A 27539-nucleotide genomic window follows, 5' to 3' on the forward strand; every position below is an offset into this window, starting at 1 on the left:
AATCCATCAGATGCAGTCGAAGCCAATACACTAGTTACCATTTTCCCTCCCGCAGTATTCCGCCGCGAAGGTTGAAAAAGTTCATTTCAGTAACCATGGTTATGGACACACCTCCGTCACACCTCTAGATTGCTCCAATGAGAGCCTGCATTTAGCTTTCCCAGAATGCATAAGCAACCGCTAATTCGTAACTTCAATTAAATTTCCATTACATGTGAAACGTAAACGCGTTGTATTTTCCCTCTTATCAGCTGTGAAAGTTCTACCTTACACTGGATATCTTGTGCCAGCCTCTCGTAGGGCGGAGTTTTTCTTACAAGTCTTCATTACCGACTTCCACTCATTCAGGAGAGGTAAGTACCAAGTAATTCGCAGCTTTCTGCCGCGAGGAGGCGTATGAAAAGTATTCCATAGTTGCTTTTGTCAGTTAGCCAATCGCTCCTCGTTTCTTTTATTACTGCCGCGTTCTGATAAAGACTGTCAACGACGAGTACAAAAATTGTTATTTAATTTATATGCTTTTGATGCTAATTGGTTTCTTAATTCTTGGACCTTACTTTTTGTAACCGTTCCATGTTTTCGCCATCCAGGGCTTCCAATAATTAAAAAAGAACAAGGTTATTGTCAGTAGAAACTCTGAGATAGCCGTTTTGAGGGGTGCTGTTGGACATTACAATGTAATACACACGTTACCCTACGAGTCAGTGTCACCGATGCATAAATCAGCCTATGTGGTGGAATGTCCATAGACATCACTAAACGTGTGTGATAGTTGATGGTTTTCAATTCTATTGAAATTTTTCCAAGCTAGTTCCAGGTGAAAGATTTAGAAGAAACGACTGAATTAGTTATCAATTATTTGCTCAAAAACTCCCACAATTCTGCGTAAACGCTTGGTTTGGCAATGGGTTATATCCTCAGCTCTGGGGGCTATCCCATTTTGTGACATTTAGGAAAATGAAGTTTAATTTGCATCGCTATATGGCAAGGTAGTCTTGAAGTAAATACCACCACTGATTTGGTCCACTAAAACCATCATAACTGGTGTACTTTTGTTTTGAAAGGCAGCAAATTTAAAATTTAAAAGTTAAGTCCAAGTGCAATTTAATAACTCACTTGCTAACTTTGCTTGCTTGTGTTCTACCAATGAATATTGACCATCAGTTTTTTTTTATAAGGACCTCAGGAAAATGTTTTCTAGTATGGCGCTCAGGCTTGGTAAAAAATGTATTATTTGCAGATATAGCTAAATTTATCTGCAGCAATGACATCTATAAAATGAGTGAGAGACAGTTGATCCATTTTAATATTTTAAATAAAAATTTAAGGTGATGTGGTGAACATGGCTACTACGTACACCCCCTTGGCCACCACCACAATGTCCCCTCTTCCTCCTCTCTTGCCTCTTCTGTTTCCTCCTCTTTCTCTTCCACAGGGAGAGGCACACTCCTTGTAGGAGTGGCCTCTCCCTCCACAATTGAAACACTTTTTATTTCTTTGAGAAGAAAAAAAAGGAAAGAAATTAATTAGAAGTTGTAACAAGACTATGTTCTTACAAGGAGATGTTACCTGATTGACAACTATACTTACAAGATCTAAATAAATGACCCTATTACCCTAAAATTCTTATTTTTATTATCATCGATTTTTATCTTTCCAACAATGCCTGCATACTGCAGTTTTTATGTAATTGGAAAAAAAATAGTTATTGCATATGACTTGTGTATGTATTGGAAATCATGACGATGGACGTTCAAGGGGTGTTTATTTGATCTTAACTGAAATTTCTTTGTAAACAGTCCAAAACAATCATATAGTATCACCTTTTTTTTTCCTTCTCACCTTTTAATCTTTGAGAAATTATCTTTATCTTGTATAAGAGAATTGTTTAAAAATGGAATATGTTTTAATACAAATAGCAGGGCATGGAATTGTGCCTAATACAGGTGCCAATGGGACTAAATTTTTCACTTTGGCAACCAAATCCTGAAAATTAGTTGCCAAATTGGCGACTAGAATGTTTCATCATAACCTTACCTAGAGATATAGTGATTTAAAAAGATTTGCAAAGACAAGTCTGCAGCAAACTTCCTTGTTAAGTTTGTCTCAAAACATAGCACATGCATCTCGATCACTTGATAACTAGACGGCATCTTGGATTTAGGTGAGCTTAAACGTTACATATCATCCATCCTAGTGTTCACTTTGTAGCATGTTAAAGATCTTTTCCCTAACTTAATTTCTAGAATGATGACAATATAAAAAAAGGTTTTGTTTGTCTTTGAAAATGGCGACCAACTTTTTTTTAATTGGCTACCACTTTGAAGAACTTAGGAGCCAAGTGGCTATCAGAAAAAAAATTAACTTCATGCCCTGAATAAGGATTTCTGCTGTTAATTACTATCATTTTTGACTCTAATTGAACAACCAATTTATTTTCACAGTCCTAAGCTTACAATCATCATACCATGGAAAATGCTTGAACAACTTTTAACCACTTTTTGTGTTGATCAAAAAACTCACTAGTTTACTGGGCTCACGCATTTATTTTGTTTTGAAGCAGTAACACTCATTTGTGCACACTTTCCATGGAATAATCTCTATTTGTTACAGATTAAGGTATATTTCTCGGAACCCATATTATTTCTAAAATTTACTTTCTTTTGCATGGGCATGATAAATTAAGATTTCTGAATACTGTGGAAAATGACATTTAAAACAAATTTTAGCTCAGCTTATTGTAATGTCAGTTGTTGTTGTTAGGTTACTACTCACTTCATTTTATTATTCCATCTCTTCCAACCTTTTCCTTTTTTTCCATTTTGCTTGTCCACATTTATTTTATGAAAAAAGAATCCTTGTTTTGAACAAGTTTATTAACAACACTGCACAAGTTCTATAACTGTAAATAGAAAAGGTTTCTTTGAAGTTACAATACTGAACCAAGTGATAACAAAAAATATTGATGATAACAAATATCGTTTACTTTTCTGTATGTTTAACTTCTAATAAGTTGTATTGGATTGAGGACCAACTCGCCGACGTCTCTACTTGATTTTATACGTCAGTGAGTTGGCGTCGGCGAGTTGGACCATCGGTGAGTTGACCGTAATTCCTTTATTCTTGTCATAAGTCTGCTTGATATTCTATTGATACTGTAATGAGAAATTCTGCCTTGATCACTTATGGGAGTGAAAGGGTTGAACATTTCATTGATACAAAATGTTATGAATGCTATTATGTGAACTGATATTGATTCTTGTCTCTTCATTTCCAGATTGGTGCTAAAAGATGCCAAAGGACTGTATCTGCTGGTAAGTATCATGCTCATAACTTTATGTGAATTAGCCCAACAAAGTCTTAAAATGGTATGTTTGAAGTGAAATATTGATTTGATGCAAAACACCATCAGAAAGCTTAAGTTTTACGATTTCCTAAGGTTGACAGTCATATGTATTATTCATTGCAACAATGCTTCAAATAGATGCCCATAATGGGTTTTTTCATTGATGGTAGACATACATTTTAATATGCAGACTTTATTGCATTCACAGAAAGCAACATTGAATATCAGAAAGGAATCAGAAAGGAATGTGGTAGCTTAATTATTTTTAACCACCAGCTTGTTTAACCCTTTTACTCCTATGTGTGACCAAGACAGAATTTCTCCTTACAATATCAATAGAATATCAGGCAAACAAGTGATGAGAGTAAAGAAAAATATCAGTTAGGGGATTATAAATTTATCCAATATCAAATTCTCCAAACTAACATCACAAGAACTGTACGGCAAACAGTAAGGAGAATTACAAATGAGATCTTGGGAGTTAAAGGGTTAATTAATGTGTGTCCAAAATTTAAGTAAAATCGGCCAAATTTTGCCTATATTCAATGAAAACAGGTTGCTATGGTGGAGTTCAACAAGCACACCCTTTGAAATTAACTGAAAACTTTGATTTCAATTTGCAAAAGGCCTGAATTTTTTAGAGCAAAGCAGAATCACAAGAGAAGACTTCAAACCTTACTGAACAACTGATAGAGGTAAGTGTTTTAATCCAAATTGTTTTAGACTCCTTTCGAGGCGCTATTAATATGTCAAGATTGGCCGTTATGCGACTCCATTTTGAATTTCGAAGGTATTGAATTTTAAGCAAAACAGTCTGTAAATGACTGGAGAGCTTTAGTTTTGGTTCCAAAGGGTGCGGTAACACCTTTATTTATCTAAATTAGTACTTAAGGAACTAAATTACTCTAGATTTACATACATAGTACTCGTTCTTAGTCAATGAATCGATACATTGCAAGTGAAAAGGCAGGAGATTTACTTGTTCGCTTTTCGTTTTAAATTTCTCTCTTTAGGTTTGGGAGCTTTCCGGACTCGTGGCAATGTGGTGGTTAACAAGGATTTGACGTAATCTCGTGTCCTTTTTCTTCACATAGTCACATGCTGGGACTGGGTTTCGAAGGAGTGTTGAAGGAGTGTATTCCTTCAATCCTTTGTTCACCATGGAATCCATTGTTGAAGATAAGGGCAAACATGTTCTTCTAGCATATGGAGCCTTGGTGTGATCATCATGTCTGGGAATTTTTCCCTAATGAACCGAAGAAAATTTGTGATGTCTTCCTCTGCAACAAGAAAAGGTGGAACAGACTTAAGACATGATCTCATTATTGAATTCATGTTTTTCATAAAAGTGAGGTTCTTTCTTTCACTTACGTAGCTTATCAATCTTGCCATTATTGAGATAGTCAGCACTTTCATAGACTAAGTGGCAAGCAGCAAATAACATGAAAACTTGTTTAAATTTAACACTAATTTCTCTTGCTTGAGAAAGGAAGGAAGGACAGCTCCTCTGTTTTTTGTCGCCACAGTATTGCATAGTTAAATGATATTGTGTTCCTACCAAAAAAGAAACCTGCAACAGTTTAATAGAATTTTGTGAGTCAACAATTTCCTTCTCTAAGGGTAGGATTTGTGTTACCTTGCAGCAAGTGTGTACATGGTTACCAGTTAATGATTTTCCATGGTAAGCTTGTCTCTTGACATTCATTTTCTTGAAAACTTCATCCAAATGAACTGATAATGGTCCATTGACTTTCTCAAAGGCAGCCAATTCCATTTGTTCATCCAAAAGCTTTTCCTATAATGTTGAGATAATACTTTTTAAATCTTGCTGTTGATAGTTTGTTAAATTCATTTTAGCTAGTGTAATGTTATAAATAAATGATCTGTAAAACAAAATCATACCTTCTTCAACTGAAAAATTAAGATGGGTTTGAAACGTGTGCGATGGAATTGGAGGATTGTACAGCTGTTATACTGGAAAACACAAATATATTATTGCTACCTCCTCCTTTGCATTTCCAAGGAGTTTGTCTATCTCCTCCTGTAGTAGTGTAAAGTAGGCAGGCATGATATGAACATTAGCATGCAGACTTTGTAAATTCAGCAACTCCTGTAAAGAATTGGCTTTTTAATGAAATTTTTGTGCCTGTCTAGTATGTAGTTGGGCAGCTCTGAATGCCTGGATCTTTTTGTCATTCTCTTCACTGTCTCCTGCCAGCATCATTTGAATTTTTTTTGTCCAGTGCAAAGCACTGGTTCTCTAGTTCATCAAACAGTTTCTTAATGAGCCCCACACCTTAGAGCTCAGACCACCCCCTGAAATTCCAGAGAAAATGGCTGCTACAGTGAACACACAGACCACTGCCAAAATAATTTAAGATTTTAATGTCTTCATTTCACTCTACTGAAGGGAAACTGCACAAAGTTGCATATTAAATAATATACTTTCCCCCTGTCAAATTTTATTTTCAACTTGAGCATCAGGCTCTCTCAAAAAAAATTCTAAAGCTAGAGAACGGATTCAACTTCATGATGTACAGCGAGTCATTAGCAAGGTTGCCTTCAGCTTTGAAAGTATTTATCAGTATGATGACTCTCTTTTGCACTCTTATTCCATCAGAATCATGTAAAAAGCTTTCCCTCAAATACAACACCAAAAGACAGATCGCAAATTTCTCCTTAACAAAAGGAATCCTAAACTTTCTAACGCGGGTCAATTTTGAATTTGCCCGCCATAGCGACATCGCGACACGTCACAAGGTGCAGCTATAAAATTACTTTTTGCGAGTCATGAGCAAGAACAAACCAATTTTTACGCCTAAATGAAAAGTTTCACTTTGAACAATGCATATATGTTCTTCGCTTAGGCAAACTTTTGCTCCAAGCGAGTTACAAGGGGGCAAACTTTGCAGAGGAGATCGTTTTGGTCTTCTGCGGTCGGGTCAGCATGATGTAAATATTTCCCCAGAGTCATGAAGCAGTGCTCTGGGATCGTTTTTTTTAAGCAATCAACTCCAACAAACTCGTCAGAATCCCAGTACATTGCCAGCTGAGGAAGTTCATGGATTCCAATGAGAATGTTTAGCCCGAGATACGCTGAAATTTCCGCTTGAGTAGATGTGAACGATCGATCCCCTTTCGAACGAGCGTACGCAACGGTGTATCGGACGATTTCGTCAATGTAAGCATCGTCGATAAATACATTGAAGAAATCTTTGGCAGTTGCATTTTCTCCGAGATCTCTGGTCGGGCCACGACGAATGGAGAATTCTTCAACATTAATTTGTCGCAATTAGCTAGACCATTGAAGAGCATTTGGTCGGCTTTCTTCTGCGGCAGATTCTTCATCACTACTTTCGTCGCTTCCTTCTTCCTCCTCACTAGCGTATAGCTCAACATCGGAATTGCTTCCCCTTTCTTGCGACCGTAGGTCGAAAAAGTCTTCCATCTCGTCATCCACATTGCGAAGCAAGTTTTGTTCATGCGGTGCTTGACGAGCTTGTCGCTTTTTTCAATTTCTTCGATGATAAAACCAGCGAAGACTTCTTGCTCTTCATCGGATGAAAATTAACTTTCATCAATTCTTCCAGAAGCCATGTCTTAGACCACGACATATTTTTGAAAAATTTGTCAAAAATCGCACTGTTAACGTGGAATAGTGAGTTTGGTCTCAAACGAAAGCTTATTTTTTGCATGTCACGTTTCACTGCTTTTCAATACCCAGGGGAGTTTTGTTTCTAAGCTACAGCCAATCAAAACAAGCCATTTCTGACAGGGCGCATGAGGGCGCATTGGAATTTCAGAGGGGTTTTATTTCTGGGCGCATGAGGGCGCATCGGAAGTCAATGGGTTAAACACACCCAAGCTAATGTGAAGTCCAGGAACACAAACCTGAAATAGAGAACCATTTAGTTAGGTGTCCTTTATGTCCCTCTTCAAAGCAATAGAATAAACTCTTCTAAGGGCTGAAAATGGATTATCTTATCTTTTGTTTTGAAACGAATGTCTTTATTTTCAACTTAAAAAAATATTTTATTACCTGGCCACCTGTTTTGAGGAGAATAGTTGCCCCATCCTGAGACTGTGAAAGGAAATGTCGAATGATGAACAATCCAACTTCCTCCTTTAGGGATGAATAATCTTCCTTTGGGCTGGTTAGTAGTTGATAAACTGACAGTTTTTCCCCACAGGTTGTTGTTGTGCTAGTGGTGGTTGTAAGTTCTGCTTGTATTGATAGTACATTTACCTGTTCTGGTCCCTTTTCCTGTGCTTCAGGTATGGGTTTCACTTGGACAAGGGGGGGATGGTTTTACTGAAACTGATCTTTGGGAAGTGGTTAAGATGTGTGTGGGTGTTGTTGTAGGGCTTTGAATGCAATATTCTTGATGTTGAGGTAGTTGGTGAAGTTTACATGTAGGACATTGAAAATCTAACTCTGAAAGTATAGTGCAAAGAACAAAAGGAGCTGGCTCAATGAACTTGTTAGGATTTACAGTGACAGGTCAGCACACTGGGCAAAGGGATCTACACATTTTAAAAGAAAGTGACCAACAACTAGCACAAAATATGTGTGGAGTTCATCATTTTGTCTGGACTGGTTGATCAAGTACCTCTTTTCAAATTGGGCACATATACTCATGCTTGTTTTCAACAAACTGTTCTGGATAAAGAGGTTCTGATCCTCTAAAGCTTTGTAGATTCATTACCTCCTCAGAAAATGAGAGTGTGGCTGGAGCAGGTTGGAAGCTTAAAGTGCCAGACATTCCTTCAACATTTCCACTTGTCCCTTGGGTCTAGCCGAGTCCTCTCTTGGTTTTATTCCAGGTTTAATCTTCTTCCCACCAGGTCTATTTTGATCTTTAAAGAAACTGCAGATCTTACAGTTGCCAGTGCGTTTGTGTGGAGGCTACACATTGCAAGCAAGGCGTGTGCCTCCTCTTAAAGCAAGCTTGTAGCACTTGTGGCAGAACTTGAGAGGGCACATGTCAAGGTCATCTTTACGAACTTTGACGTCAAAGGCTGTGAAAATAATCTCCATCTTATCATCGCAAAGAAAGCTGTTCTCACACTTATCTTTTGCCTTCAGTTCTTTAATCGCTCTCCACAAATTCGGCAAAGTTTTCCAATATTTTTTGATGTTCAGAGAGACCAAAATTAACCATCTGAATGCAATAATTGAAACGAGTTCTAAACTAAACTTGGACTAAGCAAAGCAGTTCTAAATTGACTCAAGATATGTTCCGAAGTTCCTTTTTCCGACCTTTTATTTTTTCAAAAGGGTATACCCTTAGGATTCGTACCTTCTTTCAGGAAGGGGTGCAGGAATATTTGAATTTTTGTGTTATTGCGTGTAGTTCGTTCCATTTGAAGGGGGAGGGAATATTTGCAATAAACCATGTTGATCATGGCCAAGAACAAAGATTTAACTACCAGATCAAAGCAAAAATAGTAACATGTAATTGGGGGCTATATTATCCCTGATCGTGACTGAAATGTTGACCGAAAGAAACGTCTTGTCCCTGCTTTCGCTATTTCCTGCAGCTTCCCGTGACAGATCGATGACGTACACTTTTCGGGAAGGAAATCACACGCACTTAGTGCACCTTTCTTGCACATGACAGAAGGCCATGGACATTTTAGCACTTTGTCATACATCGTGTATTCTTTTTTTAGCCCATGGGTAAGCATGATTGCATTAAGAGGATAAATTCGCGTAGTTCATGGGCATTAGTTCGAGGTCGAAGAGGAGATGGACGCCATATTTACTATTTCGGTGATGAAGTGTAATCGCAGACTACACCGCTCAAAACAATTTGGATTAAAACGTCAAGGTATAGAAACTAACGGCAAAGGTGAGACGTAAAGCCAGAGTCGTTCCTTTATTGAAAGAAAAATTCGAATCAATCAGAATCTTGCCTGAAAATGAGAAGACCTCAAAAAGGCGATAAGTCATCTTGCGTCAAAACAAGATGCCATTAAGCCGTCGTATAGTTAACTATCCCGCAAATGCAATCTTTTCTAGGAGAACATTAACCAGGGAAGCAAAACACAATGTCTGCACATAAGTTAGCTATTTCCTCGGGCTTTGCGCATATACTTTTTGCGACCTAGTTATCAGTGGGCTCTTTCTTGTCGAGCCGTTAAGCGTACATTTTCAGCGGTTTCAAATTGAAAATGTCAATCTGACATGCGCGAACTGAATTTCCACTGACGGGCGTTTTGAAACAGCCGTGTAGAAAGAGTTGAGTGCGTGTCTCATGTGACCAGTTATCGGATAAATCGTTAATAATGAATTTATTCCGTGCTACTTTAGTTCTTTGGCTAATCGCTTTTTTGCGCCAAGTTTCAGGAGAAGCAGGTAAGAGTTCGCATCAGACGACTGAAGGGTGTTTAATTAAGTTCAGCAAGCAGTTAAGTACGACAAGTGCTGCCGCGCTATACGACTGAAAGCCACTCAAACTGCCGAGCCAAACAAAATTTATAAAAAACATGTTATGCATTTTTTCGTGATTGTGCTCCCACGGGGTGTTTCCACAATTAATTGCTACTTGGCTTCGGTAAATCCTGGACTTTGTGCGACTTTAGCCAAGCGCGTTAAGTAAGCTACCCGTGTTAAATGAGAGAAGTAGAATGTTATTGAAGCGTTTGGGTCGCATTTCTTCTCCGTTTATCACTGGAAGGCTAGGGTAGAGAGCCTTTCATGAATCGATGCTATAACTGTTGTGCCCTTTAGACGATGGGCTTTGACTAAAAACTCGATCTTTAAGAAAGGCGTTTCAATTGATACTTCCACCTTTCTCAACGTTAATTAGGGGAATTTAAATATGATGCGAATCTGGAGCTTAATGAGATCGAAGGACCAACGTAAATGACCTATTTTTGAGGCAGCATCAACTTTCTCCACTTCTTATGTTTCATATGTCTGGATACAGACCAGATATTTTTGGGCTGTTATGTATTTCGCTTCAAAACAGCTTCAACTGGATTTCGTCCAAGTGATTAATATCCAACTGAAATACAGCTTCGGTCACGTAATATGTAGATTTAGCCAAGCCTAAAAGCGGAGCTCTTTTAGTCACATGCAGTATATAATGTCGGTATCGGTTGCAATTATTAGTTTTTTGAATTTTTTTTTTTTCGAAATCTTTGCTTTTATTACAAAACACAATTCTACAAAACAATACTTACAATGCAAGACGCATTACGCTACACTTCTTACAGAACAATATTAACGATACTTACAATGTAGGTTACTCATGCTAGCAATACAGTATTAACTATGGTTAGTTACAAAAAATATAATTACTTGCAATACGGGCTACTTACACTACTAATAATAAAATACTCTACTTACATTACTTCCTGAATATACAGTTACTTATAATACATTATACGGTATATTGACTTTGAGGAGGCAGGAGTGCTTCTCAATAAAACATATAATTAAGACAAATTTTCAAGATTATTAGATTAATGAGTAGCTTACTGATAAAATCCTGAAAGGAGATGGCCAAGCTATTTAACTTGGCTGAATAAATGTAATGGCACATAATTAAGGCGGTGTAGTTGAATTTCCGTATTATTGTTGTGTCGTGGGAGCTTGCAGTAATACCGAACAAGGTCTCCTCTGTGGTAGGAGAGATTTGGCACGCATTCACTTAGTCGAACCAGTTCAAGACCTTTTGGGTAAACATTCTGGTAAACATACATTCGATAAAAGAGTGCCTAATTGAATCTCTATTTCCGTAGTATACACATTCATCGTCCGCCTTGATACCAAACCTGAATAGTTAACCAATATATCTTTGTTATTAAACAACATTAACTCCTGCTTTTGATTGTACGAGTAAAGAGTTTTTAATTCGTTGAAGAATTCTAGTATCTTCTTACAGATGAGTGGGATATCATTAACGTAATTCGTGTCGTAGTTGCACCTTAGTAGAAAGTTTAACCCTCCCTTACTTCTGAAATAATGCTTTGGAATAATACACCAATCATTATTGTCTGAAATCCATAACAGTCCCGGGATCCAGTTGAGTTTTAGGGCTTTTAACATAACATCAAAATCGGTCATGCGTATGCCACCGTTGTCTAAATCTAGGTAAAGGCCTGATCTTTTTATCTTATTTTTTTTGCTTTTCCAGAGGAACTTGAAAGATTTTGTTCTTCCAATTTCCACAATTCCCATGGGAACATCCAGATTAGAGGCCGAGTAGATAAGTTGCGAGATACCCAAGGTTTTAGGACTTGTTTACATGGAGGTGGGGAACCCCAGGTAGGCGAGGAAACCCGCCTAGCCGTGGTCGTAAAATAGAACGGGTTCACGTGCAATCTTACAACCCCGGGGTGCTGGGGTGAGGTTTCTTGCGGTTGCTGTCGCGCTTGCAATTTAGGAGTTTGAGCAGAGGCGTCCCAAACTCACATCTCGGAAAAAAACGAAAGATTAATCCTCGGACACATATGTATTTATTCATGAAAGCGTCACGCGTTGTGTTACGCGGTGTTTGGCTTCGCGAGAAACCGTTGACTTAATACGTTACACGGAATAGTTTGGGAAACCAAATATGGTCGATTTACAACGCTAAATATTCCGAAATGTGAACATTTTACATTCCTTGTGTGTCTGTTGCGGTTTCTGGCGATTTTTGCCATGAGACGGCTAGAAACTGTACAAAGTTTTAAAACATACATGTTTCGCTTTTGAGCTTTTTGCCATGAACGCAACCCCGGCAAGGCGGGTTACCACACCTTGAGACGTTTACATGGCAAATTGTCACCTCGGCTGACAGGGTTACCTTACCTGGTAGACCGGGCAACCTGCTTAGGCGGGTCACCCCACCTATCATGTAAACGTGATCAAAATAAAATGAGAAATTATATGGACAGGCGTGTTACCCCACCTAGGTGGGTTACCTCACCTACCTGGGGTCCCCCACCTCCATGTTAACATGGCTCTTCCAAATATCGTCAAATCCCGTGAAGTCCACATATCCAGCTTAGTTTGCAACTTTTGGATTTTTTTGTCGAAGTTGAGCTCGTTATTCTCCTTAATATTGTACGAAAAATATATCCCCAAATATCTTAACAGGGCTGTGGAACCATTTTAAATCCAGAGGCTTATTTCTATTACTTTCCCATTTCCCCAACCCAAGCGCCGTTTTCTTTACATTTAGGGACAGACCAGCAATTCCTCCGAAATCCCCAACAATTTTCGAGGCCATTTCTAAAGATTCTATGTCCGCATTGAATAGAGTAGCATCATCATCGGCTCGTTCTGAATATGTTTCTCGTAAAAAATAAATGTTTGCTTTATGATCTCTTAGGTATGAAAAAAAATACACCTCCTCTTGATTTGAACTCTGATTCCCCGAACGTTCAATGATATAAGACGTCAAATTTGGACAAACTACCCGTATACATGTTATTCGATAGAAAAGATACAAAAACTCACTAAAGTATAAACAATCCATACAACGCACACAAACAAATACACACAACAACAAAAGAGAGAGCAACTAAACCTTTTTGCAAGTAGGATAAAGAGATAAGTCACAGATCCAGACAGACTAAGTCCGTCCCTTCTCCCAAAATACTTCTTAGCAGGCTACAGGTTTTCGAGGTCCTCCAATTCGATGACTTTTCAATTGTATTCTATTGAGCGTGACTGATAATTTCGATTGGGAAAATGAGCCAAAATTAAAGGAGAAGGTAAACGACTTCGACTTAAGACATCCCCAATCGATGAGAACAGTGATTTAGTAGAACAACACACACAATCGTATGGGCTTCTCTTATATCTTCTCTTGAAGTTGCCAGGTATGACTGCTTGCTCCATTGTTTTCCCTAGCGTTTCAACCTCCTTTGATAAGCGTCGACTATTAATAAAAAAAATCTCTTTAACTCGTGTTTAAAGCTGTTTTATGATTGTCCTCTGGCTGGAAATACACTACTTCTCTTTGAGATGTTTTCTGTTATTTAATTTGATAACCTCTGCTGGAACTCGATATGATGTCAGTGTCTTTAAACCAACTATCCATGATCTTCACAACTCTAACAATAGAAATACGAAATTTTTCTATCATGTTTCTTGCGCAGCAAACGTTTGATTTAAAGGAAGACAAGCTAGAACTAGAATATCATAATTAAAACTTGATGATGAAGAGAGACTTAGGATTTGTTCATGAAGATATTTGTAGAAACCTAGAAATAATACCAGGATTTCATTTGTACATTACAGAAATCAATTAAGAACATCGATCAGGTTTTTTTCTCTAGTTTTAAAGTTGAGTTGATGTTGTTATTGGCCATACTAATGAGGTTGAAAAGTTTTAGATGGTATTCTCTTATGTTTCCAAACAAATGATTTTTATGGAAGGTGGAGTTGTGGCAACATATTAACATGAAACACAACAACAAATTTTATTGATCTGTAAAAAGTTCTAATTTGACCGTCTACTGGCAAATACTTGCAATATATTTCAACCCAACCATTTTCCAAAACTTGTAGACACCATTACGAAATAACTAGTCAGGGAATTGGAAATCCAGAATAAGGTAACAAGATTGAGGGGTGTGTATGTGGAAATAGGCTCGGTTGTATGTGTCATTCATTTGCTAATCGCCCCAGTTGCCAAAGTTTGGATGAGGTTGGGCTGTCAGGGCAAAGGTCTGAGGATTTTAGGAGGCCAGCAGATTCGGGAAATATTTACAGGGGAAGAAACTTTCCTAAACCTTGAAACTATCGTTGTACAAAGCCATACTTGTGCTTGGTAACTAATTCTTATTCTGATAAACTAATTTTAGGAAGGATACAATATTTTATTACATAAAATTGATGCATAGGCTTTGCACAAAACTTTGCCGTGCTTTTTATTCACGCTTGGCGTTATGTGATGATGATCGCCATAAAAATTTTAACAGACGGTCCTTCTTCTGTACTAGTCTTGACTGAGAAGAGTCGAGCACGGCGCCGTGTTGACCCAATTTAGTTTATTTACATTTCATGTCTATAAAAACCTACTAAAGTACTTCTCTGAAAAAGGCTAAACTTCAGAATACCCCGCAACTCATTTACATGTGTCGGGAGGCTTTGAAGATCGAGGCATAACACAATAGACGCTATTCTTATTCAATGACATGTAAATGAGTTGCGGGGTATTCTGAAGTTGCTCCCCGAAAAACATAAATTTTCCACGGGAGGCCATTATTTTAGTGGAAACTGCACCGATTTCAGACTGTTACCTGTCTGACCACTATAGAGTGCTGTGTAACCTGGTGCTGCGTAAGCCTGCGTTTTCAGTAAAGGAAGTATCATACAGGAAAGTAAAAGCTATTGATATCAATGCTTTCAGGAAAGATCTACAGCAATCTGACTTATTGTGTTGCGAGGCACCACGGGAACTGGACGATCTTGTTTCCTGCTATAATTCCATTTTTTCTGGTCTCTTGGATAAGTACGCTCCTATTGTCATGAAAACCATTACCGTGCGGCCACGCGAACCCTGGTTTAATGATACCATCAAGGCAGCAAAGAGAGACGGCCGCAAATGTGAGTGCATCTGGAGAGCCAGTGGCCTTGAATCAGATAGATGGACATTTACTAGAGCGAAAATCATGCAAATCATGTAATTGAACGGGCAAGGAGAGATTATTACGCGAACTTCATTAATCATGAGAATAGTACTGACCAGCGAAGTCCTTTTAATGCAGTCAACCGTCTCTTTGGGGGATCTGGTGACGAACTCTATCCGCCTTAACGAGCTAATGAATTCGGTCATTTTTGTCTTCGAAAGATCAGGAACATTCATCGTGAGCTAGATCCTTCATTTGCAGGAGTTGAGTCAGTGAGGAAGCTTATTGCGAGTGCACCCACAAAGTCGTGTGCAATTAATTCTCTTCCTATCAGTGTTGTTTGGGAGTGTTTGGATGAACTGTCACCCGCTATATCGTCCAGTGTAAATCTCTCCCTCGAGCAGGGCCATTTCCCTGATGCGTGGAAAGGGGCGCTAGTCAAGCCCAAGCTTAATAAATCTAATCTGGAACTTGATCAGAAGAATAATCAACCTTTAAGTAACCTTCAATTCTAGTCAAAGCTTGCAGAGAAAGCAGTTGCCCAACAAGCAGTTTCTCATATTATGGCATGCAGGCTTTTCCCTGAGCTGCGATCGGCTTATCAGCGGTTCCACAGCACCGAGACGACGTTACTTCGTGTTCATAATGACATCTTACTTAAAATGAACAAAGAACATGTAACGTTATTGGTCTTCCCCTGACTTGAGCTCTGCATTTGATACGATCGAACATACGGTATTGCTTCGGGGTCTTGAGGATAAGTTTGTATTTTGTAGAACTGTAGTGGAGTGGGTTCGTTCGTATCTGTCGGGTAGACTCCAACAGGTTGTAATAGACGGTGCAACTTTCGGCAAGTTTGACATCGGCTTTGGTGTACCGCAAGGTTCCTGCCTCGGTCCATTATTGTTTTCCATCTGCAGGAGTCAATTGTGCGACATTGTCAGTCAACACTTACCCACAGTGCATTGTTATGCCGACGACACCCAGCTTCATCTTGCTTTTCGACCGGGTGATCGTGCCACTCAAGATTCGGCTGTTGGTACGATGGAGGCTTGTATACGTGATGTACGGGAGTGGATGATCAAATATAGGTTCAGGATCAACGAAGATAAGTCTGAGGTTGTTCTTATTAGCACTCAAGTGAAGTTGGAGAAGGTGGATATTGACAACTTGGCTGTAGGAGAGTCTTGTATATCCCCCAGTACAGAGGCAATTAGAAACTTGGGTGCGTGGTTTGATGCCAACTTTACAATCAGCACGCATATAACAAAAACTTGCAAAGCAGGTTTCTTCTACCTCTATAATATCAGCAGAAAATGAGAAAATTCTTAACTCAAGAAATCTCGGAGAATTTGATACATGCGTTCGTTAAGAGCCGCCTCGACTATCATAATTCTCTTCTGTATGGATTACGTAATTGTCTTATATCTAAAATGCAACGCGTTCAAAATGCTGCCGCAAGACTGGTATTTAGAGCGCCCAGATGTTGTGACATTACTCCATTGTTAACGGAACTTCATTGGTTAAATATTAAGCATAGAATTAACTTTAAGGTAATCCCTGTAACCTATAGGTCTATCTATGGAACAGCAGCAGAATATATCAAGAATTTAGTCTCTCTTAAACAGAACTCCAAATATGGACTATGATCTAATAACACAATCCTACTAACACCATTAGCTATAAGAACCTTGCCAACTCATGGTGACCGTGCGTTTGCTGTTGCTACCCCTCGCCTCTGGAACTCTTTGCCAATAGAGATAAGAGAGGAGCAGAGTCTTAATACTTCCAAGTAAAAGCTCAAGACTCATCTTTCTAGGATCGCATCTATGAAATAGTATTTTACATTTTACAACTTTTACTAACTATTGTATAATTTTTAGCTTATCACACAGTTTTGTATTTATTTGTTTTTTGATAGTTTAAGATTGTCAAGCGCATTTTAAAAACGTATGTTGAATTTGCGCTATATAAATAAGTGTATTATTATTATTAGCATTATAGTTGCCATGTTGTGACCTCACGTGGTTATCAAATCTGATAACCATCCCGGACTGATAGTTTACAAACTCAAAAATTTCGGCAGGTCGAATTTAACACTTTTGCCTGAAGCTTTTCAATCTTAATGCAGAATCTGAAAGTAAAATGTTCTGTGAAATCAGGCCAATTTGTGGGTCAAGAAAAGACAATTTTTTTCACATCATAATTAAAAAAAACAAACGGCTCAAAGAGTTTGTTTTCTGACTAAATGACAGCCAAATCACACAGGAACACGAAGATTGTGTGAGGTGACAGCGCTTTAAAACTCGGCTGCTGTGACTGAGAAGGCCTGCCACTAAAGGCATCGAAGGGATATCCGAGAAAGCTCTTAGTTGTTCACTCAAAGTGCGGCCTGTGTAATTTCTGAGGCTTGCTTCCTTGTGATGTCACCTGAGATTGCCTTTATGAGCGTGATAGACCACAGCACGGTGGCAGTCGCTCTGACACCGTTATGATTGGAATAAATTTTAACAGCTATTTAAGTTTGGTTGTATTTTTCATCATTCCTTTTTTGGTTCTGTTTTGTTTTTGAACACGAAACTATTTATACTATACGAGTGTTAATTGTGTTTGAGTTTTTATTACCGTGCGTAATCTTACAATCTAACTGAGCTTTAAACCTTTAATAACTCTGACAGTCCATTAAGTTTTTTCTTTGGTGATTTTCACCTCTGTTCGCGCTATGATGATGTTAATTACTGCGCTTGGCATGTTTACAAACCTTTGTTTGGTTCTTTTATGGCTAACTTGCCGGCTCCCTTGTTCCGAAATTTACTTTCAGTTAAACCAAAAAGCTACAGCGAAGTCCGAGCCGATGGGCGGAAATTGTACAAATAGGCAGATGGCGCGACAGCCTTGGCTCAGCTCCGTGTTTTGTTCTCTGATAAAACAAACTCTTCCAACCAATGATAGTGGGCGTTATACCAGAACTTTGTCATAAAAAAGTTTATGACATTCCTTTGCAGAGACTCTTATTGAGGAACCAGGATCAGATCTTTGGTACTGGACTATTTTTAAAGAAAGTAGTGGAGGAGCAGGGGTGAGTTACTTGATTTTGATAGGCCATGTCGTAAAAACCATTCTTACGTGTATTATTAAACATTACCTTTGTCGCTATCAAGTACATCTATGCATATTTTGTAATAGTAATCCCCGCTTACAAAGGAAATCAAGGTAGAGATTAAAAAAAAATTGGAAAATGAAGCAAGCAATGGGCGGTTGAAATCCAAATAAATGTGAGCAGGAAGGTTTTGTGAGAGAAAATATGAGCCTAGAGAAACCAGAAAATGCACAGGTGATGTTCAGTATGTGGTCTAAAACGTTTGTTTCTCAAGCCTCTACGTTACTCAAACCAATGATAATTTCCCATGGATTTGGTCCAGGCATGTACTGTATTTTTAGTTGAGATGAGACACATCTTATATGCAAAAATATGAAGCTGAAGAAAAAATAGTCACCTAGAATGAGAGAGTTTTGACTTACCTTAGGACCTAAAATCATATCAATCAAGAAGCAAAGGAGCAACGTTTTCCTTTATTTGTCATGTTATTGGAAAGAGATATTTTATAAGAGCAATAGAGAACCTTTTTCGATTTCCTTTTCAGATCTGTTATGTCAATTTTTCAAAAAACTAACACTTGAACTAATTTTTTAGGATGAACTTGATTAAACTTATTTTTAAACATTAGTTATATAAATTAGATAACTAATGTTTTTTCCCTCTTCATCTTGCACAATTTCAGTATCCTTCTTCCCATCCTCCAATAAACTAGGACTTCCCATGACCTTACTTGGCATTTCAATAACGGAGAGCCAATTATAAGTCAGTGACAATCAGAAGTATTCATCATTCCAAAGAGATCAAAGCCTAAATGTATGAAACAGTCAAGTTTTTGGTAAATATCGCATGAAAAAGCACGCACGCTGTAAAATAATGCCATTTGGAGTTTATTATAATATGTAATTTGATAATTCTTGAATTCCCCGCACCCAAAAAACTGACAACCAGAAATGCGGTGCGGGATAAGCAGACAATTCTTAGCCCATTTATTGAACTAACCAACTAATCACAAGACAAAAACAACTGTTTACACTGTTTAGACACCAAAAAATTAAACAAGCTCTACACGTTCGATGCGGCCAAAGTAAATTGAATAAACAAAACCACTTATAATGACTGTCAATCATCAGGAAAGCACAACTAAAAATCGTTACGAGGAAATGGACTACAGGATTCCACCCAAACAATAAAGAAGAACAAAATTTAACTGTCCGCTTGTAAAAATCCACAATGAAACTTGTTTACTGTTCAGCGAATATATACTTGCTAGTTTACATATCACACTTCTTTCCCATAATCTCACGCCGGCACTTAAAACACACTGCCGACAAATGCACTCGTGCTTGGGAATTCAAGAAACCATTTATCTTTTGTTTCATTACGCTTCGCTACATTCAGGCAAAGATAAATGAACAATTATATTTTATTATTATAGAATTATTGATTCATGTTGAACACAGTTAAAGTATCAGCCCATCTGATAATGCTCCATACTTGTGTGGCATATGTGCAGAAATTTCCAGTATAGTGTACTTACAGACCGCCACTTTTGAAGTGAATACTTTACTCTTTCACGATTGACCAATAATTGGATTTTTATTCTCTTACAGTGGGGTCATCCTTCAACTCAAGCGCCTTTCTACACAGTCTGTGATATTTATGGCACGATTGAGGAACCAAAGAACTGGTTAATGACAGAGTTCATTAACATCAAGAATGCTACACGACTCGACATTGAAGTGACCTATATCCTCTATAACTGCTCCATAGCTAACGTGGGGCCATTCTGCAGAACGAACTTCTCTCTGTATTCTTATCATACTGATTACGAGTTTCATTCAGACCCAAGACGACTAAATTTCCACAAAGAAACTGTTATAACTCCCAAAACTCTACCTGCACCTGGGAAGCGCACCAGAGAAATATTTTATGGGTCAATATTGACAAAAGCAAAGGGAATTTATTTAGCATTACTAGACCAAGGAGCCTGCTTGACAATAAGAAAGTTTGTTGTGAGATATCATTTCTGCTCTAAAACGGTCGCTTCCAAAATGGTTAGGTTTTCAAGAACAGTCGCCCCAGCAAATGAAAGCAATTTAACCAAACAAGAAGGAAAATGTACAGATCCTAACTCGATTACGAAAAACAACAAAAAGTTATTTGGCGTGTGCCTTAGTAATGGGGAGTGGAACATTACAGATAACTCGACCTGCCTTTGCAATTATGGTTATGAGTTGACAAATGGATCTTTCAACTGCAAAGGTTAGTGCTGCACTTAAAACCTGGATTTGCCTCCGAAGCGTTGGGTCCAAAACAGATATTTAATCATTCAAATGGTTAAACATCTAAATGACCACAACATTTGTTCATCGTTTGATAAAAAGCTTATAGAAGCTTCGATGCATAACTTACATGAAAATGGACTGTTTGGTCATACTTCACATGTTCGTATAAATTCAATCGGTGGACGTGGATAAATAAATAGTCAAGGACATAGGAACCGAAAACGAAGACCCAAGGACAAAGAGCCCCTTTTTGCAAAGTACCATTTTGCAAAGTACCGTTTCTTTTTGCTTTGTCTTGGTTTTTTCGCAGATGGATATATTAATCTATTGGCTCCGTTACATTCAAAATCTATGATCACAAATCAGCACCGGACTGATTTACTCTTAGGAGCCGTGCAACTGTGCAGGGAGATAAGTTGAATTTCGACTGGGCTACTAAGAAAATGCAAAACTTAATAAATCCTGATCAATAATATATAAATCCTGCCCCTTCCCCCCCCCCCCCTCCCTCCATTTGTCAATTTTTATTGGTCTATTCTTCATTTCCTTTTTTGATTTTGCAAAAATACGGGGTATTGATTTTCGGGTCTTCGTTTTCGGGTCTTCGTATTTAGGTCTGATAGCCCCAGGTTAGGGGTTATATTAAATTTACGGACGCATGTTGTTCAAAAACCTGAATGATAGTCATTATGAGAGTCATAAGGAGTGAAGACAAAAAGAGTTTTCTGGGTAACCAAGCCTCTGGTGATGACTAGTGCCAAGGTTATCAAAATGTGTCAGAGAGGCTTCTATAAGGATTCTGTTAGTAATGCAATATGCGTGCCTTGTCCTGCAAATTCAGCATCTGATACTGGCAGAACTGGTTGCACGTGTAAAGAAGGTTACAGCAGATCATCTAATATGGCAGATTGTGAAGGTATACATATATATATATATATATATATATTAGTGTTTGGTCTTTTCCTAATCATTATCGATTAATAAGAGTCCTAAGGCCTAAAGAGGATCATTTCGATTTTGTCTATGAAAATTCAAAATGTTCAAAGAAACAAAAGGCTCTCCGGTGTTACGTTCTACTTAATGCTTAAAAAACATCGATCAGGATATATGCGTAATTCCTCCCACCACCAACACAACAACAGCATAGTCCGTTTTGGCTATGAGAGAAGTCTATTTCCTAGAATAATAAAATTGGAGCGAACGAGGAAGCGAAATCTCTCTGCCACCTCACCTGAAAGGCCTTAACAAGAAACGGGTGGGTAGGCGAGAAAAACAACACCACTTGACAAAACACTGTTCATGCTACGAAAGCACTAACAAAACTAAACCAGGTACTATAACCGATAAAGAATAGACAAAGGTGTGTCGCGTGGCATGTGGCAATTAATCGCTTTGCGCAACAGCTCCCAAAGAGGGAATATTGACCAACGGTTCGGTCAAGGGTAATATCCAGCCATCATGATCGAACGGGCTTGGTCAATAAATGATTTATTGTATCGGGTAAAAATATTTCGTTTTGATAAGAAGCAAGAATAACTCATCTATTTCCAGAGCCGAGAGAGAAAGCCATCTGTGTTTGTAGCACAATAAACCCACGAGGGTTTTTTATGACTCTCTTCTGCCGTTTTTTGCGACTTCATCGCCGACATTGCCCAAAAATAACCGCTCCATGATGTTATTGTGATAAAGTAACCTACATGTATCATGCGTGTAAATGTCAGAAAGAAACCAGACTAGTGTAGTTAAGAACCTCTCTTGATAGAAAATCATGCCCAAATTATTCTTGTAGAAGCTCCTATAGAGGTGAAAGGGCATGCTTCCCCTTGAAACTTTAAAAAATACAGTCCTTTTTGATGCCATTTCCAACATATTAAGAGCATATTCAATTGAAAATTTTCTTGGATAACCTGATTGCTACATTTTTAACTCCTCAGTGAAAGCGGTCGGCTCTTAGTCCCTGTTTACATTCTAGATGATGGTATTTACTTTAGTGCGGGAAATGAAATGTTAATCATGATATGCAATGAAGTCACAAAATATCAACAAGTCTACGTTCATTTGTGTCTAATTGCAGTGTCTTTTTATTCACATGTACAGTCATGGTAAAAGTACTGATTAACATAACCATGGTCATCACCAGTGAAGGTTGTACTGATGGGAAATACGACATATCCTCATTACTGACGAGACTCAAGGAAGTGGTAACCATTTTGTTTAGAGCAATATTTCTATTTATATCTTTATTTCTTTCTTCTATTTCTGCCGTTGCATACAGTTAAAATTTTAGTTTTGGTTGTCGTGCGATAATGGCCGGCTATCAAAAGAAATAGAGACCTATTTTAATGAACTAAAAAATTCCAGATGAGCCTGTTCAGCGCTTGCATGGGCATGCCATGAACGTTTATAAAAGAGGTTTTTCATGACAAATTAGTGATATTCTCAATGTCGGTGAACATTCATATGTTTATCTGATTGTGTGTTGGTGTTTAAGGTGCTGGATGAACTCCTCGAACTCCTGTTCAGTTTCACTTTTCTGTTCCTTCTTTAGATGGAAGACGCTTTTGCTTGGAGATTTGCAGGTTTCAAAAGTGTGCAGTTGAAAAGTAACATCAGGTTTGTAAATTGCCTGGATCAGCAAATGAATTATAATTTTCCGGTTTCTAAGGCACTTCGCCTTGTAATGACCCTCGTTTTTTGTCTTAATCAAGGTGTGAAAGTGCAACTTTTTACCTTGCACTCATAATCGATTCCAAAGTAAAAGAGCAAGATGTTATAATAGTACTTCGTAATGCTTCCAGAGATGGGAAGCTTTGAGACTTCACTGCGAGTGCTATAAAAAGGACAAGATTGCAAATTGACTTCGAAACTGGAACTACTGAAGCAGGAACAATAACGTCACCTGGCAGTAAGTTTTAATCCTTCGATACAAACATCACAGTTCATTGGTAGCAGAAATCTTAGTCCATGATATGCTTCAATTGGAGTGGTTAATCATGGAATGAGATTTAATCACTTTCAAGCGGAACACACACACACACACACATTATGCACGCTGCACAAGTATGTTCAGCATCTATTTGGAACATTCTTCTTGTTTATGGTATCCATGTTGATGTACTTGGTTGTATTGATCTTTTAAAACATCATACATATACATCTTAGATCATTCTTGTTATGAGTAATTATTGTAAATATACACTTCTTGATTTCTCCAGACTGCTTAGTCATACTGATTTGCATACCATAGAACTTTCCAGAATATTTTATCAAGTCACGCATTTAGTATGTAATACTATTCAAAAGGTTATGTAAGCTTCAAGAATGTTCCAGAACACTTTATGAATATATATAAAGACTCACTTATGTAGTAGTAGGAGTAATTGTTGTTGTCGGAGCGACGACTGTTTTGAAAGCTCTACCGAGAGAGAGTTACTAGGGAAAATTGCTCATTTCAAGGAACTTTGGCGACAGCAGTGAGATTGTGTCAGTGGTGATCTAGGGTATAGACTGTGGCGGGCTTAATTAAGTTTATTTACGATAAATATTGTACTGCTTCTAGGAGTCGCTCCTTGTTAAGAACATTATTCGCTGTTTAATAAAGTAGTTAAGTTTGTGGGATTGAGTGTTTTTCTGTCGGTTAGATTATACCGTTACATTCTGTATAACACCACAAGAGCAAAGGGCTGCAGGGTGAGAAAGGGATATGCCCTTGGGCAGAGCATGATAAAAAGCTCAAACAATAACTTGCGAGGCCTTTGTTTCTTAACTTCGATCTGAGAAGTTAATGGCTGAAGCAGTATTCCCTATGGGAGGAAGGGTGCAAGATCTCATTCAATAAAAATCGAACGGTGTACGCTTCTCCGCTAATATTACAAATATCTAATTTTTTTTCGCTACTGGAAGTAAATGTCGCGAGAACAATAGGCATTTTGCCCGATGCTCTAATTTCGGCAGAATGTAAGAAATTTTTTAACACAATCGTTACCAACTAGATAAGAGAGCAAACATTTGGACTCAAAATCCAACGTATATTACTTTACTTAAAATTCTCACAACACATACAGCACAGTTATGCTAGAGAAATGATCGTGAAAGTGCCTGCGTGTAAACTTATAAACTGCATACAGACTGCATGAATCCTAGAAATAAGCCTTGAAGAGTAAAGAAAAAAGCTTTTATCAAGTAGTTAACAGCTGTAGTGCAGTTTATAACAAAGAACTTTCATTTGTTTGGTTGGTTCGTTATTCAAATTGCTTTTAAAACATCTTAAAGAGTAAGTAAGGTTAGGGTATGGGTGGAAAAAATACCTGTAATTTGGTTCTCACACTTAGTTAAACCCCTTCTTTTAAGTAATTTGTCACGAATTAAATAAAAAGTTATGTGTAGAAAAAGGCATCATGACTAAAACGGTTAAGCGGAGGATTGCCATAATTTAGTTTGAGGAGGCATATATTTCATACGTTGTTCAACTCTTGTATTCAAGGTGCCACAGGGATCACTGTTGGTGCAGTGGTTGGATCAATTGCCGCGCTGGCTGTTGCTGCTGGGATATTTGTCTTTTTCGTATGGAAGTGGAGAAAGAACTCAAATGGTAAGAGTAGTATTAATGCCAACTATAGCCCCCAAGAAAAGTCGCGTAGTATCAAGCAACTGAAAACAGTTTATGTTTTTTATAGCCTTTTTTAAAAATAAGGTATGTTACTGGATTTCGAAACAGTTCTAATAAGTCCCTTTAAAAAAAAGATATTACCGTCCAACACCGTTATATTATAAAAGATATAATGAAACTTTTTAATTGAAAATGAATACTCTCTAAACTTCTAAGATTCCCTGAAACAAAGGTGGCAAATGTGCGATGAAAGAAAATTGAAGAAAATACAACTCAAATCCACTGCAAATAACACTGAACAAAAATGGAGTACGAGAAAGTGTCCATATCAATTTTCAGTGTCAAGGTTTAAGTCTGTGTAGGCCAGATTACCTGATATTGCGAAATAACGCGCAACGCCCGCAAATGCCATAAAATGTAGTTTGAGAATCAGAAACAGTTACGTGGCATGCCGACCAGAGTATCACTGAAGCCTCTGAGTGTTTAGGTGAGGCTGGGTGAACACGGGAAATCTCCTCTATAATCTGTTGCCTTTATGAAATATACACATATCCAAAAATTCACGACCGTGATTATATGTTCTCGTTTGATCGGGTTCTATAATTCTATGATTACAATTATAACCCTAGACCTGGTGGCCACTTTCTACTGAAACTGACCATGTGTAGAATAAAATAAATGTCTGCATTGCATCATTCTGCATTGCCTTTGAATTATTTCTTACTTTCTCTTAACATACTTTTCGAGCTGGTTTTTCTTTGCTATCTTCTCACTATACGTTTTTCATGTTTTTCATACTTTTTTCTTTTTTATCGTTCTAGAAACAAGAAGAAAAGAGAGGTGAGATTTTTAGAACGATAAAGTATCGCCCAATTTCATGTCTTGTTTTTGATACCGATTGTAAACTGTATACAACTGTTAATTTCAAGCATGGATTATGATAGTTACGCCTAGAGCAGGAGCTTCATCTAAAGTCAATTTCCCAGAGCATCCGTAACGTAATGTCGTTAAGACTACTCACGAGACCTTTTGAGAATGGACTATTCAGAGATAATCATCTTTCCTTAGGGCTAGTCCACTCAATGAAAGACACAGATGCCTAGTTCCTAATCTTTATGAAACCTTTTTTGAGTTAGTGTAGCAGCGCAAAATGTGACATGTTGTCACTAATCCTTTCAAGACTAATACTTATAGAGTGCCTAAATGTTGCTTTCCTAGCTGAACAAATCGTCAATGTGCTTCTTCCGATTGAATTCGGATGCGACCGAAAACGTGATTTTCTTTTTTACTTTTAGGACAAACAGAGATACAATTGAGGAAATAGAGAATGTTTTTGTAAGTCGCTTTAAGATTTAACTCTTAACCTTATTGTGGTATAATACGGTATATCATTTTTTTGTCAAGAGGGTACGGTAACGAATCCTTCAATCTGATTGGTTCCTAGCGCAGTCCGGATTTTCCTACCTCTGCCGATGGGCACAGAGACGACCACCACAAATCAGAACGATCATCAGTGTAATCTGTAGGAAACAGAAGAACAAAATTGAAAGTTTAATACGAGCCAGCACCTTTATATTATTATTTTTTAATTTTTTACTATCGCACTTCCAGTAGTAACTCCCAAAGAATGGAAGATAGTTTCATAAGTGGTCATGAAATTTCTTCAGGAAACAGCTGAAGAAAATTTAAAATTTAATACCAGCCAGCACATTTTATTTTTCTACTTTTATATAATTGTAATGATGATATTATGCAACACATTCGCAAGAAAACTTTGACATGAACCACGGAATGAAAAAGAAGGTAGATTTGAAAAACGTTCCGCTGTAGCCCTAGTTAATGATTCCTTCTATTATTTTAAACTCAAAAGACTGAACTTGAGATGGCGGAAGCTTCTCAAAGCCATCAGTATATGGCATTGGATGAGAGGAATCGGTCACCGGCGAACTGTCCACAACCGAGCCAGTCCGTCACTGAATACACCTCTACATATTCCTCACCACGCTGTTGGGAGATTCCTACAGAGCATGTGACTCTAGAAAAGGTCGTTGGTAAAGGGGCTTTTGGTCAGGTTGCCAAGGCAACAGTCATAGGCCTCCAGGGGAAACCTACAAAGACACTTGTGGCTGTTAAGATGTTGAAAGGTATCAAATACTTCAAATAATAGTGTGTGTTTCAGTGAAATTCCAACGGCAACACTCCCATGGAAAGACTCAGCCTTAGGCAGCTAGCGTCAAAAGATTCAGCCTTCTTCTCAATCCTGAAGGTAGCAAGGCAAACCTAATCTCCCCTCCCCCCACCCCTTCCTTAATGGGGAGAGTAAGGTTCATTTAGCAGTAGTACAATCAGCGGTCAACTAAACGTACCTCAGTTAGTTGATCAGGATCGTGAGACAATTTTAAACCAGCTATCAAACAGACCATGAATAGATATGGACGTGATCCTCGCAGTTATGAACACTATTAAAGTGGTTGTGAAAATAACGCCTGAAAAAAGTTCAGGCCTGTACGGGCCTTATTTTCTCTTCTACTTAAGCAGTGTTCATAACTACGAGGATCGATTCCATATCCAGATCGTTTCCTCAAACGTAGTTCCCTTGTGTGATTTGCATATATTTACAGTCATTTA

General features: G+C 38.0%; 2 protein-coding genes and 3 long non-coding RNA genes across 5 annotated transcripts in view; 4 read left to right on the forward strand and 1 right to left on the reverse strand.

Moving 5' to 3' along the window:
• The first annotated feature begins 183 nt into the window (after window positions 1-183).
• On the forward strand, window positions 184-5477 carry LOC149043955 (uncharacterized). Its single transcript, XR_016187555.1, has 4 exons — window positions 184-353; window positions 3278-3314; window positions 3902-4041; window positions 4360-5477. It is a non-coding gene; the product is annotated as an uncharacterized LOC149043955 (long non-coding RNA).
• The window catches only part of LOC149043956 (uncharacterized), a 114545-nt gene continuing 88182 nt past the window's right edge, over window positions 1177-27539 (reverse strand). The window contains exons 2-3 of the long non-coding RNA XR_016187518.1: window positions 2776-2836; window positions 1177-1495 (exon numbers count right to left, since the gene is read on the reverse strand). This is a non-coding gene — a long non-coding RNA (uncharacterized LOC149043956). The remainder of the gene's footprint in view (window positions 1496-2775; window positions 2837-27539) is intronic.
• On the forward strand, window positions 9635-21080 carry LOC149043957 (ephrin type-A receptor 4-like). The gene is made up of 3 exons (XM_089209183.1): window positions 9635-9704; window positions 17923-17996; window positions 19628-21080. Exons 1-3 carry the CDS (start codon window positions 9635-9637, stop codon window positions 20282-20284), a joined length of 801 nt encoding a protein of 266 aa, XP_089065309.1. The 3' UTR covers window positions 20285-21080.
• Window positions 21086-24902, forward strand: LOC149043958 (uncharacterized). Its single transcript, XR_016187515.1, has 5 exons — window positions 21086-21218; window positions 22400-22503; window positions 22851-22915; window positions 23011-23207; window positions 24786-24902. It is a non-coding gene; the product is annotated as an uncharacterized LOC149043958 (long non-coding RNA).
• LOC149043959 (uncharacterized) lies at window positions 24385-27075 on the forward strand. The gene is made up of 5 exons (XM_089209964.1): window positions 24385-24406; window positions 24786-24893; window positions 25733-25751; window positions 26207-26246; window positions 26782-27075. The coding sequence occupies exons 1-5, from the start codon at window positions 24385-24387 to the stop codon at window positions 27073-27075; spliced, it is 483 nt and encodes a 160-aa protein (XP_089066090.1).

Source organism: Pocillopora damicornis, chromosome 6, assembly GCF_964200805.1.
Source record: "Pocillopora damicornis chromosome 6, jaPocDami1.2, whole genome shotgun sequence".
NCBI classification, from domain to species: Eukaryota; Metazoa; Cnidaria; class Anthozoa; order Scleractinia; family Pocilloporidae; genus Pocillopora; species Pocillopora damicornis.